General features: G+C 39.4%; 1 protein-coding gene across 6 annotated transcripts in view; it reads left to right on the forward strand.

Annotated features, from left to right (window-relative positions):
• The window catches only part of FMN2 (formin 2), a 234,585-nt gene that overhangs the window by 1,961 nt on the left and 217,420 nt on the right, over positions 1-15,204 (forward strand). For 3 of the 6 annotated variants that reach the window (XM_065589090.1, XM_065589092.1, XM_065589094.1), the window contains exons 1-2: positions 1,017-1,215; positions 6,770-8,788. In XM_065589090.1, coding sequence (XP_065445162.1) covers positions 6,808-8,788 — 1,981 coding nt within the window. In that variant the 5' untranslated portion in view covers positions 1,017-1,215; positions 6,770-6,807. Of the gene's footprint in view, positions 1-831; positions 994-1,015; positions 1,216-6,769; positions 8,789-15,204 lie in introns of those variants that run through there. The other 3 variants (XM_042848380.2, XM_065589093.1, XM_065589091.1) reach the window with 3 other exon arrangements.

Below are 15,204 nucleotides of genomic sequence, written 5' to 3' on the forward strand. Positions count from 1 at the left end.
GGGAATAAGGACCCTCAACCAGCCAACCAGCAGTGGTGGCCAGACCCCACCACAACCACATTTCTAAGTGTCAGTGGTATGATACTTTCTTCACAGCTATCTGAAAAGAGGGATCAGCCAAGGTCCCTGTACCCAGCTGCTAAAAGAAGAGTAGGGGACACCTCACTTGCCCACAGCTGGAGTGGGCAGGTCTCTCTTGGTGTGAACTGGCTGTTTTCAGTTCCTGGACTAGATGCCCATCTGCTACTCAGTCTTCAGGTGTGTGAGATGATGTTTCTACCTACTGTACATAATATATACCCATACTGAGGGCACTAGGCCTAATAGTTGCTCTGACCCTGAGTGTTCAATAACTAAACCAGGCAGTGTAGTTTCCTCTTATGTTCTATTTTTGTGCAGGCTGTATTGTTAGGTGCTAAGGGTATCACCATAGTATTAACCGCACTGTCACTGCTGGTTCCACCTGTTTTGTTCTAGACATTCTTAGGGTTTCCCTGCACTGGGAATTTTACTAGTAAAGGCCCCAGTCCTGCAGTGAGTAACTCATGGGTACAGAGGTCTGTCTGCCTAGAGTTTGTTGCAGGATTAGGGCCTAAGGCACTGATTGCTTAAAAATCCACATTTAAATTAAATATTTTCAATATGTATTTTTAATATCAAACGATGCCTCTATACAGTCTTAACCAGCAACTACTGCTAAAGTAAATAATCAGAAAACAACTCTCAGCTCCCAACACAGTCCATTAGAGGTCCCCACAAAGCTCTATGACTTTACACTGACTATAATCTCCCCTAGCTGTAGCTCTCTCTTCCTCCAGCTCATGTCTCTGCCAGCTGTGAGCCATCATGTGGTTAGAGGGCAGTCAGCATGTTCAAAGTGGAGTGCCAGGGGGATCCTGCTGCTTTTGTTCTCCTCCCTAGTGATTTCCCTGCTTCTGGGTAAAGAGCTGCTCTGCTTTGGCTTTGTTCCAGGAAACTCCAGACCTGCCTCAGGTGAGTGAAATCAAAGCTGCCCGTGGCTCTTCCTGTTCCTAGTTGGGAGCTAAGCAAGCAGCAGGGCTGTGCTGAGTGGTAGCTGAGAGGACAATTCAGTGCAAGCGGGAGTAACAGCAGTGATGCTGCTGTTGCTAACACTAATAATGATTTACTTTTCCAAAATAAATACATCTTAATTGAAGATGCATCTGAGAGTTCAGAGAAAATGCATCTAGAATTGTAAGTTTTAAACCTCCATTTTTTATTCTGTTCTGTGCACTGTTGCAAGCTTCTCCTGAGATTCTTAGGTGGGATGAGCAGATCAGAAGGTTATTGCTGCTGTATTAGGATATCTGTTATCTACACCTATGCTATATTCTGCTTTCATTCACTAGTATGGCTGATTACAAATGTTCAATGAGGCAGGCAGCACTGGGGACTGATCTTGGGCTTTTGTTGAAGTGTTTTTGACCATTTTGGCACTTCTAAATTAAAATCAAATTAGAACTATTCTTAAAAATGTGGCAATCTTTCTGTAAGGCTAAAGATGCTTTGTGACTTCCTGAGAGAGGTTGTTTATTTATCCTGTTGTAGAGTATGCATGTGTATCTTTTCTCTCTGTGTATTTTAAAATAGTTTACACCCTGATCCTAGAAATGTGTTTTGGGCCATGATGCCTTTTAGCCATTATTGATTTTAGTTTTACATTTTTGCTCAGTTTTATGTTGTGCCTGATAAATGAAAAAAGTGATTTGGAATTTGTTTTGTAAAGTATTTTATACTTTACATGGTGTCAATAAATGTATGCAAATTCTTACCAAATATTCAGTGACAGCATTTTACCCAATCACTTTCATGGTAACTTATCCTAAAACTACCATTTTTACACATTGCTGTGTCTTGAAGGGAATAAACAGAGCTAGTTGTTTGGTGGACACAGTATAGTGAACTTGACTATCCACATGTACTGATGAATGCAGAGCAGTGAATAAGGCTCTGATCCTGCAAACACTTATATACATGCTTAACTCTACTTATGTAGGTAGTCTCACTTTGTCTAAGGTCCCTGTCCCGCAAAGAGAATCGTGCTGGTACATCCCTGAACCTCTGGGCAACCCCACTGAGATCAGCGTGGTTCTGTGTGGGTGCAGCGATTTTCCTGCACAATTCTTGTGGAAGGATTGGGGCCAAAGTGTGAATAACTGAGGAAATTTTCAATCTAACTAACATATACTAAGGGATATTGCTCTGTTTTAAATAGGCAGGCACTTTAGTCAATTCTCCAATGATTCTGTACTAAATTGACAGACAATCTTTATAATATTTTTAGTTAATAATTTACAACCATAAAGTTACTGATTTTTTTTTTATCAGTACATTACTAGTATTTCCAAAAAAGCTTCAGGTCCCAAGGCCAACTTTCATTTTTGCCAAGTTGCTCTAATGAGGGAGCAAAATTAAACAAAACTGCCTGAAATCGCCTTACTGGTGGTGAAATTCCACTAGCTGTGATCTGAATGAAACTTAACTTCCCTGTTGTGGATATGAATTAGGATGCTGTGGTATAATGATGCAAATTGACCCCGCCCATCCTGTTCATTGCCTCAGTCCTGCAATCAGATCTGAGTAAGCAAATGGAACTGATTGTAGGATCAGGATTTATGTCAGATACCGGGAGAACTCAAGCACATTTTGCAAGAGTATGTAGGCTATTTTTTTTTTTTATTGGAGAGGGTGAGAGGGGCATTGGTCCATGTATTCATATGAGCATAGAAAAGTTTATCTGGTCTGTGTGTGATCAGATTATAGCTCTAGGTGGTATGCATCATGGTGTACTAATAAAAGGGCAATGTGACCAATTTAATGAATTAGCATTTCATCTCTTGACACCTGGATCCATTAAGCAGCCATTTTCATGAGTAAATAGCCAGAATACCAGTGGTGGTGATTTTTCAAATAAAAGATACATAGAATATTTGAGCAAATAGAAAACATCTCTTTGATGTCGTAGAGTATACAGTAACCCGTTCTATAGGCCCCAGTCTAGAAGCTGATCTGCACAGTTGGATCCTTGTGCATGTGGGTAGCTCCTGTGAAGTCTGGGGTGAGCATTGATTGGAAATTTGGGAAGCTGGGTCAGAGCAGCTGAAATAACATCTTTCTCTACCTTATCCTTCACCGCTCACCCCCCCCCCCCCCCACAATTTACACCATGTGTCCAACCTTAATGTTGACCCCCCAAAAATTGTTAAAAATGTACACCAAGATCCAAATAACAATGACTGTACTAACAAGCTATCAAATTAAAGGTATTAATTTCCAGTGCACTGCAGTATGTTATGTGGTGTTCACTATATAAAACATGAATATCTTAGGTGTTACAACTTGGCAGTTTTAAAGATACTGTGCAAAATCTACTTTTGATTTAAATAGCCTACACCTCCGGGCAACTAACACAACTTATAACGCCACACAAATCAACTATCTCAATTTTATTCAGAATAATATTCTTCTGGTGATAGGTGACCCTATCAGAACATTTGAATTCTTAATTTAAGGGCTTAATTCTGAAGTTTACAACACACAGACAGACTGCTGCACCCACACAGAGTCCCACTGAAATCACTGTGGCTCTGTATGGGTGCTATGATCCAGCCTCATATGACAAATTGCAGGATCAGGGCCTTAAGGTAACCTGGAATTATGTTCCTGTTTAAATCTTTACTAGATACAGTTTATTAAATCTATACTTCAGAAATATATTTCCATTAAGAATGTAAATTGAGGGTGTGACAAATTGGGGAAACATCTGTGTTATTTCTTACTAATATGACCCTGTTTCCCTGTTCAGTTTGATATTGTTACCTGCCTGAATGTAAATAGTCAAATCAAAGGATGCTGTAAAATGTGGGGTTGAGGAACCCAGAAAGAGTAATGCAATGATGCAAATAAGGCAGCCTCAGATAACCTTCTTCAAAGTCCTTAAGACAACAATGGCTGGGCCCTCAATTGGGGGAAGAAACTCCTGGTCTGGGCACAATCCAGATTAAGATTTTTTTTTTCTTTCATAAGGCTAAATCTGAGATCATAAGACTCTAATGGGTTAAAAGGTGGCCCTGGCAGAACTGGAAGGGAGAAAGTGTGAGCAGGCTGTGAGGCTGACCCATGAAAAGGTTGATTGAGAACCAGGTTCTGCAGCAAGTCAGCTGTAATTTGATGTCCAGAGAGAAGAGGGAACACTGAGGCTATGTCATGTCTGACAAGGCGCATGAGGGGAATACCAAGTAATATGTGTATAGGTCTCTTTGCTAATTTAAAATCCACTTTTCTAATCTCTGTGTGTTGATTGAGCAAAATAAATCATACATTGTTTTGGAGAAACTGCTTCTGTTCTGTGTGTCTGCATGCTATTACTGACCACAGGCTCCTGCAGGGAGAACTCTGGCAGGGTCCAAGCCCAGTTGGACCTGCTAGCTAACATGGGGGAGGGATAGCTCAGTGGTTTGAGCATTGGCCTGCTAAACCCAGGGTTGTGAGTCCCCTCCTTGAGGGGGCCACTTAGGGATCTGGGGCAAAAATCTGTCTGGGGATTGGTCCTGCTTTGAGCAGGGGATCGGACTAGCTGACCTACTTCCAACCCTGATTTTCTATGATTCTATGACCAACTTTTACACCTCTAGGGACCCAGGGAGGTGTAACCTAAAGATGTCATTGCAGAGTAGTTGGATTGTGGGATCCCACCGCAGGAAGGGGGGGTGCAGGCCTGCCTCTTGTAAGAAGAGGTGCACTTGAGGGACTCGAAAAGGGTCCCAAAGAGGGCAGCCTACCCAGGAGCCATGACTGGGGATACTTAAGGTTAGGTGGGTTGGGTCAGTTAAGTAAAATGAATGTGTGTAATAGAGGATTATATGGCAGAGAAGAACTGACTGTTTCCCTAATATGTCATTTCCAGACATACTGATTTTTTTCTAAGTCTTGTAAACTGATGATTGAAGAAACTGGAAAGAGTGTGGCTGTTTAGTTTAGCGAAGGTAAATTGTGAGCTTCTATTTACCTATTCTCATAATACAAGAACAAAGACATCCATTGAAACTGAAAGGCAACTAGTTTAAAACTGATCAAAGGAAATTCCTTTTTATACAACATAATTATCTTGTAGAACTCATTGATACAAGGTACATCACTGAGGCCAAAAGCTTAATATGATTTATAGAATCATAGAAGATTAGGATTGGAAGATACCTCAGGAGGTCATCTAGTCCAACCCCCTGCTCAAAGTAGGACCAACTCCAACTAAATCATCCCAGCCAGGGCTTTGTCAAGCCAGGCCTTAAAAACCACTAAGGATGGAGATTCCACCATCTCCCTAGGTAACCCATTTCAGTGCTTCACCACCCTCCTAGTGAAATAGTGTTTCCTAATATCCAACCTAAACCTCCCCACTGCAACCTGAGACCATTGCTCCTTGTTCTGTCATCCACCACCACTGAGAACAGCCGAGCTCCATCCTCTTTGGAACCCTCCCCCCCTTTCAGGTAGTTGAAGGCTGCTATCAAATCCCTCCTCACTCTTCTCTTCTGCAGACTTAATAAGCCCAGTTCCCTCAGCCTCTCCTTATAAGTCATGTGCCCTAGCCCCCTGATCATTTTTGTTGCCCTCCCCTGGACTCTCTCCAATTTGTCCATATCCTTTCTGAAGTGGGGGGCTCAAAACTGGATGCAGTACACCAGATGATTAGATATTTGTGTGGCTGAGAACATCTACCTTCAAGCTATAAACCAATTACTAACTGCTAGGTGTTAGGAAGAAGCTTCCCCTATGAGCAGCTAATTACATAATTGCCCACTATGGTGGTGTGTTTTTTTTTTTTTTTTTTTTTTTTTTTTGTACTTTCATCTGAAGCATCAATTGCTGCTGCTGTCAGAAACTGGATGCTGGACTAGAGAGTCCACTGAGCTGATCCAGTCTGGCAATTTCTGTGTTCTTATGCCCCTTTGTTTCCATTTTAGATAAATTACTTCATGGAATTTAATCCCATGATTACAAAGCCCCCCTGCCTCCAAACTCCGCTCCACCAAAAAGGCAAAAATTGCACTATATTTGTTTTGAAAGTAGGGATTTTTTTTAAATGAAATGTATGTACTCACACATGTGAACTAGAAATAGAAAAATAAAATCTGTTTATATAAAATATTGTTTGTCGTTTCAAAATAGCTAACCAGCAGCAGTGTTTAAACCAATTGTTATAAAATATTTATATATGAACAGGGGAACACTTTACCTGTATCCTTTACTTCAGAGTTGCATTTGGCTGGTGCTGTTTGATTTAATTTGTTTCATATCAAATGTTTTTATAAGAGGAAACAATGGTAGTGTGTTTTAATATTGATGAGCTTACTGTCCTGAGAATAATTGTATATGTACCTTCTCAGAATACAAACTGTTTGTTTTATATGGTAATTATACTAATACAATATCCCACTCAAAATTCAATGTACATCTTTGAAAGTGTGTTCAATGGATCGGTTTGCAGTTTGCATACACACACTTTTCATTTGTAGAGGTTTTTTTTTTTTATTAAGACAACTTATTTAACTGTGTCTTTATGGTACATATGAGCTAAATGTGTAAAATACACATGGTATTGTGTAGCCTATTGAAGTAACATGTTTAAGAACTTTATAAATTATTAAACCAGCATATTTGTATTTTTGGGGCTTACGAGTTTATTCCTCTAGTTAATGACAGAGTAATTATGGTACCTCTCATTTAACTTTTCTCCTTCTTTTTCCAGGAATTTGAACTTTGAAGTCCTGAAATTGTAGCTATTTGATGACAAACTGGCCTGTGAGCTCCCCTGAGGGTACAATGCAAGCAATTCAAACAGTGGAAAAAGAAGTAACTCTTATAAAGGAAACACTTTTCACAGAATCTTTTATAAAGAAAGAGGAACGTAGCAGATCCACCGTGAAAAAGCAGCTGTGTCAGGAGCAGCCATTGGAAGGAGCTGTCTGCAGCTTTCAGTGCTGTACTGAGCATGTCCCAGTAGAGCACAGTGCAAGCAGCATATTATGCAAAAAGGCAGCTCTAGCAGATGGGGGAGAGGCACAGCAAGCATTTGCGTCGCTTGCATCACCACCGCCTGAAAACAAACCTGGATTGCTAGAGAGGAGCTCGCCGGCTGGCCAAGTGAATGAAATCCAGCAGCATGGCTTGATTTCTGAAGGGGTTGGATTGCTAAAAATCATGGGGAACCAAGATGGGAAGCTAAAGAAAAATACAGGTGATGTATGTGAAGGAGGAGAGGATGCTTCTGGGCCCAAGGATACAGAAGGCACAAAGAAGGGAGCAGGAAGCAAAAAGGGACTGGGGAAGCATGGTAAAGGAAGTGAATCTGGCAAAAAGAAGGGTAAGTCCGACTCTAGGGCCTCAGTGTTTTCAAATCTGAGGATCAGAAAAAATCTGTCCAAGGCTAAAGATGGGACCAGTAGTTCAAGGGAGGATGTTTTAGAAAGCCAGGCCTTGAATACAGGGGAGCTAGACAGTGCTCATTCAATTATTAACAAAACTCCGGATATAAGCCTTTCTGCAGATGAAGCGGGTCTCTCGGATACAGATGTTGAGCATTTTGAAATTACAAATGAAACTCACCCAGCTGCTGCAGAGGCGCAGGATGGACAAAGGACCAGCTCTGGCTCCGATACGGATATATACAGTTTCCATTCAGCCACAGAACAAGAGGATTTGCTTTCTGATATCCAGCAAGCTATTAGACTGCAGCAACAGCAGGGGGCAATTAACATTGGAACTGAGGAGCATGTCACCAAAACAATGGACCCACACATGGCTAATTCTCAAGCAGCCCCCTTAGATCTTGAACGGTTTCTTTCAGTGACTAGCAGTGACAAAGAGAGTAGCCCAGAAACTGAGCAGGCTGTCTCCGCAATATCTGAAATTACAGAAAACATTCCTATCAGTGAAATTGAAAGTGAACTGAAAGCTACAGCAAATGTAACCGGGTATGCTGGTAACCATTTATTTGAAACACAAGAACACAAGCTATGGACTGTTGAACAGGAACATCTTGAGGCTGGAGTGAATGCTGTAGCTAGTGAACTCAAGGATTACCCACATTTAAATGTAGCAGTGACAGAAAATGGGTCTCGCAGTGACAGTTCTGCGTTCCATTTTCTGTTCCCAGCAGCAGATTCGGAGACTAAAATTAGTGAAGTACAAGCTGTTGTTTTCCCAGGTTCTGGAAGAGATGATGATTTTTCAGATGCAGGCCATGACCATGCTGCTGAGACTCAGGAAGGCAAATGCAGTCTGTCAGCCAGCCAAGAGGCACTGGAGAGTGGTTTTTCTACTGAAATGAAAAATGGCACTTTGTCATCTGGGGAGATAGTGGGCAGTCCTCAGCTCAGTTCCCGATGCTTTAAGCCCTACCTAATTAACCCATGTTACATCAAAACCACAACTAGGCAGCTGAGTTCTCCCAATCAGTCACCTTCTCTTTCCCCATCCCAGAGCCCACTTTTTAAGAGAAGACGCGAGTCCTTCCAAAGAAAAGAGAAGGCATCAGTCAAGAAGCAAAGGTCCGTCAGTTTGGCTGGTTATTTCAGTCGATCAGCAGACTGGACAGAAGAGCTATCTGATCACAAAGGTGAAATATCTAAAAAGATTGGCTCTGCAGACTTCTTGGAGTACAGGAGGTCCAGGGAGAGATTGCAAGAAGAAAAAGAGCGTTTGACTCACTCAAGAAAATCCTCAGGGATCCAGGCTTCTACTGATACCTTTCCCAATGTCTTTACAGGTGAGTAACTTTTATTAAGTTTAGTGAAGTGACTTTCTGGGTGAAAATCTTACAAGTATACATTTCAGATCTGCAAATTAGCATGTACTAAGTTTAGATTCAAACCTTGTCTGTACAAATTAAGGTCCCAACCTTGCAAACACACATGTTTTTATGCATGTGAGTGATCCCGCTGTGGTCAATGGGACTACACGCAGGCATAACATTAAGCACATGCATAAGTGTTTGCAGGGTTGGGGGCTTAATTTGCTGGATCAGCATTTAATGCTTTACAATTTCCCCACAGGTAAGGGTATTAAATATATTGAGAATTTATAGTCAAAAACTGTTCTCAAATGTTCTGTCGCAGGTAAGTTGGCTCTCTGGGTGTGTAGAAAGTTCAGAAAAGAAACTTTCTAGTGTGTGTGTAGATATTGTGGTGCCTACAGGACCCAGTTGGGGTTGAAACTCAGTTGTGCTGGGCACTGCATAAATATGAAGTAAAATGTGGGAGATATGCATGAAGTCTCACAGTATAGATTGATTGGCCAGCAACTACTTATTTCAAGTTTTAAATGCCTCCAAAATAATGGATCTGTTGGACCTACTTGATGTTAGACACGTTTACATATCTAACAGTAGCACTATTAGTTCCTCTTACAAGAAGAGGCATGTGGTACAAAATGGAATCAGGAGTTCAAGCACAGAAGGGCCACACTGCAGAAAACATACTTTTTATATATATCTATATCTATCTCTCTCTTTCTCTCTCTATATATGTATGTATAGATATGCATGTGTATATCTATCTATATATACACCTCTACCCCAATATAACGCTGTCCTCGGGAGCCAAAAAATCTTACCGCGTTATAGGTGAAACTGCGTTATATCGAACTTACTTTGATCCACTGGAGTGTGCAGGCCCCGGAGCACTGCTTTACCGCGTTATATCAGGTTGTGTTATACCGGGGTAGAGGTGTGTGTGTGTATAGGTGTCTCTCTCTCTCTCGATCTACATCTATCTGTCTATCATAGAACTGGAAGGGACCCTGAAAGGTCATCAAGTCCAGCCCCCTGCCTTCACTAGCAGGACCAAGTGCTGAGTTTGCCCCAGATCCCTAAATGGCCCCCTTTAAAAGCTCATGATGAAAACTTAGTGGTTTTGGCCTGTTTGCAATGCAGGCTACGTTGTGTAAATCATTCAGGTGTAATGTACTTAGGAAAGCATTCACTGATCTTGCCTATTAGGCATCTGATAGCATTATGTCAGAAAGCTTAGAAATGCCTAGTTTAACACTTATTTTAAAATAGCATGCAATTTGATTGAAATGTTCTATATTTACTGCCCCTTATTTTCCTCTTTGTTTTTGAAGATTTCTGTTTTCTGTGTGTGTGGTTTTTTGGTCTTTGTTTAAGTTGAGCCTTCAACAAATAGATCAGGCCTGTGTCACGTTTCTGTCACGTATGTTGCCTAATTTTCCATACATCTCTGATGTTTTGGAAAAATATTCAAGTTATAAGATACTGAAGTGCTACAAACAAAGTTTACACAAATATTCCTTTGTAAGATTAAGTCAATCAAACACTCAAGCTAATACCAGGCTAGTTTTGGAAGGAGATGGAGGTCATACTGAATACATGATTTTGACTTACATATCTTTCAATAATGTTTGCAAAACTGCTTTTTGTACTTTTTAAATCACCTTTATAAAGTGGTGGGTCTAATTTGCTTTCTTAAAGAAACATTGTCATGATTTAAAAAATCATATATAAGGAAATAATTTTTACTATCAACAATTCTGTTTCTTTAATAAAAAGGTAACTAAAATATCTCCTTGTTTATAGCCAAGATTGTAACCTTATTTTTCATCATGTTACCATTTGTGTTCCTTCTTTACCCTTTGTACTTCACTCAGTTTTCACAGTGCAATGTGACAAAGTTTAACTTCTTGTTTCTAGTCCTTTTCACTAGCTGTTCTTGTAGAACAGCACAGTACTCCTGGAGTTGTGTTATTCAGATTAAAATATTACGTATTAGTCATGACTTTTGTAAATCAATAAGTACTTTTTTTTTTTTTTTTTTTTTTTTTTAAAGCAGTAGGCTTGAGCAAAAATCCTCCATCTGAACTTTGGAATCAGAACCCAAATCTTGATCTGAATTCCACGTCCCATCTACATTAGATTGAATCGATGCCCATTTTCAAATCCCTCCCCATCTTCACCGCAAAATTTGGATCTGATTTCAAATCTCCCCATATCAGAATTTTGCATGTTGGAGCCATCTCTAGTTTATACTGGAGTTTCTAAATCCTTTCCCAACAAATAATACATACATACTTGCTCATACCAGTGTATTAATAATAAAGCTTTATACTTTAAAAAAATCCCACAGACTTGTTCAATCATTTTCTCTCCCTCTTTCCCCTTTATTGCTGTGCTTTTAGAATAGATTTTAGTTATGATAAAAACCTAAGTATTCTAGTTTATTTTAAGGTCTTCTTTTCCATGGATAGCTTCTCATTCCTTACAGATTTTTTTTTCTCATCCTGTAAGCACTTCTTGGTTTTTATTCCCTATGTCTCCAACAATTTAAAGAGCGTAATTGTGAAAGGAGTAGTGTCCAATGCAGCAGTAGCTCTGTCTGTCATGGAAATTACTGTGACCCTCATTTGCATGCATATGCCAGCTGTCTTTGCAAGCAGAGGGTGATTATGCCTTTCATGTTATGCAGGATGGTTATGTTTAAAATAAAAGAACTAGAACTATAATTTATGTGTAAAAGAACACGCTATTGTCCTTTTTATTGCCTGCAAATTGACAGAAAAGTGTAAATAATAACAAATGGTGTAAAAGAAAATGGGAAATAACGGTAACATCAACTTTCCCAGAAAGTGCCCCTGTTCTCTCATATAGTAGCAGAAAAGCTTCCCTTGCTTTGTACTAAAAATATTCCCACTGAGCATCCTTCACAGCAACATTTATAGAAATAAAGTATGGTATCTTCCTGACTCTTGAAGAGTGTGCTTTTTTTGAAAAAAATGTATATTTTATTTCCAGCAACCTTAAGTGCAGTTGAGGGATTGGGATTACTAAATAGATTTTAAGCAAGCAATCTTTATGGTTTCTTATGTCTCTTTGAAATCTAAGTATCTTGTCTAGAGCACTACATCTTGCTATGCAGCAGTTGCATAATATCCTACATTCTATATAGAATCAAGTCAAATATTCCACATCACTTCTGTTACTGATTTTAATGACAGAAGGTTGTGAGCACATGACTGGCCTAGTTTACAGTATATTGTATTTAGGCTGTGTGCGCCATGTGATTTTTATAATGATCCACGTGTTCTGTTTTAAGGCTGTTCTAACACATGACATAAATAGTACTGAGCAGTTGAAAATGTAATGCTAATATATTTCATTTTCTGTATTTTTTTCCCTATTTTTTGATAGAATTGATTTAAGGAAATTTTCTTAGCATAGTTTAAAAATAAATAGCTAGTGGTCAGGTGTCAGCTGTTTTAGAAAAACATATGCAATATAGGTTGCCAAGAAAGCAAGTTTGCATATTTTTGTCATTTAAATTCTTATAAACAAACCATAATACCAGGAGTTTGATGCACTGACTAAGCATGCTGTGGGGGCTAGTTTATAGATCATTCTGAAATTAAGACTGTGGATCCATTTTTTAAACAGATAGCTGTTTGAAACTGCAGGAACAGTAACTACAAGAGTCTAGATTTCAACATGATGTGCAATGAGAGCATTATTTTTTACTTGTGATCCCAAGGGGACTAGAGCAGGACATGAATGAAAATAATCAGATCCTGCAGTTTCTGAGCATGTTATTGAATTATTGTCCTGACATTAATAGAGATTTTGTGGTAGAAAAGTGGAATTGCTGCTCCCCAACATTAGAATAATGGACATAGAGCTAATAATTTTGATGAAAGCCTTTTTTTATTAACTGAATGTATCATAGTATTAACCATAGCAAATTTGATAGAAAAAGAGCTGGTAAAGCTTTCTACTAAAAATTGTATCCTTAGGGATTCACTAAGTCATTTCAAATGGTAACTAATTATTTTTGTTTAAAAAAAACAGCTTTTGGCCTGGCTGCAATGTACTTGTTAAATTGTCTGAATCCATTTGAATTAGACACATGCATTTTTAAATGTTTGGTTTTTTCTGTCTCTCTGTCTGTCTCCCTCTCTCCGAATAATTAACAATAATTAAAAACCCCTGAAGGCAATCACTTTTGTGGGCTTAAAGCCTGATTTGCTTTTACACTTGTGCTCCTTTACAGCACTCTGGCAGTAAATGTAATGTCATCTATGCACACTTTAAGGCCTCTCTACAATGCCAGACACTTGTAAAGGGACCTTAGTGTAAATGAGAATTTGGAGCTGAGTCCCTTGATTGTTTGAAATGTTTAAAGTTTGTTTGCTTCAGAAGGCTACTGAGCACGCACACAAAATGTTGGAGTTGTTTTGCAAGGTATTTTCTATTGCATATGACATCCTCAATGTGGACTTAAAAATATCCTACATCAGGAAAAATGTGTTTATGACACTAATGATATTTTGGGCTCCAAAAGCTATTGGTAAATTGTAAGTGTTGTTTGTCAGCAGTAACATAAAGTGTGTCCTTTATCAAGAAAAAGAAATGCAAAACCAATCAACAATAGCTAAACTATCATACGTGATTGAAAAAGGACAATGATGAGGCTCATGAAATAAATACTGATGCAGCACTAATGTGTTACCCTAACATTTTTGTTTCAAAACTGGACATTTGGAGGATTCTGGGATGTACTGTCCTTTTACAACTTCAGTATTGTAATGCTACCCAAATAGGTCTAGGTTTCCTGATCACTATTTGTCTGAATCTTCATTAGGACTGGAAGATTGAAATGACTCTGCAACTATATTTCTCACATGACCCTCTTTTGAGGATCTAGACCTGAAACACAGCCTGCTTTTGGGCAAGCTAAAAATTAATTGTTCAAGTTGAGTGGTGAGCTGTTTATTGGGAGGATGAAAAAGAGTGGTGGTGGGGAAATGAGTTCAGAGTTACAATAGGGTCTATTAAAACCAGACCATTCAACTTGGATCTATTTATGTATGAGACAACGCCTCTATTATATCCTTGGTGTATGATAATTGGCTAGAACTAGTCATTAAAGAAGATCACATGCTTGACTGCTTTAGTTCTTATTTAAAGAGAGAACCTGACTATTCAAATGTGAATAATTACATGAAATGACATTGACTGGATCTAATTTTGTTTTACTTCTTTTAATGAAGTATTGATACAAGAAATTTTGACTATTTTATTTAGGGATATATTTTTTCTTAAAAGGTTTGTTGTTAATCTTCTTAGGGCTTTTTCGTGGGTAGGGGAAAGCCTACTTTCTGAAGTAAAGCACTCATGCACACACACAAACACACAAATATTGATAAAACAAAGGAGTGTCTGGCATTGGAAAGGGCTTATGGGAATATTTCACACTGCTTGTATGTTGTGGGCCAGATTCTAATCTTAGCTGCAATGGTGTAAAGCTGTCCAAAATATTAAATTGTACAGTGCTGTAACTCAGCTCACAGTTTGGCTCTGTGTTCTGCACCAGCCCCCACCACTCTAACGTGAGCTCTGCCACCTCAGAAATAGGGCTGGTGCTGAAGGGGGTAATAAATGTGCATAGGTATTTCTCAGTGTGATTACCCAGGTTTTTGTTTTTAGCTCTCTGGCATTTGGGTGGATTTTTTTAATGATTATTAGAAACTTATCCAAGATAACTCCTTACAGTTTTTTGCTTTTATTTCATTAACGGATACTTAGGTCACAGGTCCCATTGAAATAGCTAGCAAGTCTGCAGCCACGAGGGATGTTGACGGGGAGTGTGTATGGGTGTATATGAGATGTTCTTGCCATCAGGTCTATTTATGATTAAAGCTGTGTGCATCAGGGCAATGCTGCGAGTTTTAAGGGTGTTGGGGAACCAATTGTGTTAATGATTCACTGTAACTGAAACCTGAGAGAACTTTGGAGAGCTGCTTGGGGGCAAACCTTCCCCCTTACTTGCCCTCATTTTAAAAAAAATGTTCACAGACAGACTGTCTCACTTACCATTGGAGTGACATGGGACTGTAACAGCATCAAGCACCTAGTCAAAATTAAGTAAGGGCAGATACTCCTGGACTGGAGTTGAAATAGTTGCTTAGCTCTCTTTTGGGAGTTTGTGGGAGGTTTTGCTCCTTAGGTCTTTGTCCACCTGTTTTCAGCACCAACACCCTCCCCCCCCCCTTTTTTTTTTTTTTTTGCTACACATAGTGCATCATGTAGGGAGTGAATCATCCTGTATAATACTGTACAGCAGGGGTGTCAAACTCAATTGCACAGGGGGCCAAAACTCAAAACTCGCGGGCCGAACA

This window comes from Chrysemys picta, chromosome 3 (genome assembly GCF_011386835.1).
Source record: "Chrysemys picta bellii isolate R12L10 chromosome 3, ASM1138683v2, whole genome shotgun sequence".
In the NCBI taxonomy this organism is placed as follows: domain Eukaryota; kingdom Metazoa; phylum Chordata; order Testudines; family Emydidae; genus Chrysemys; species Chrysemys picta.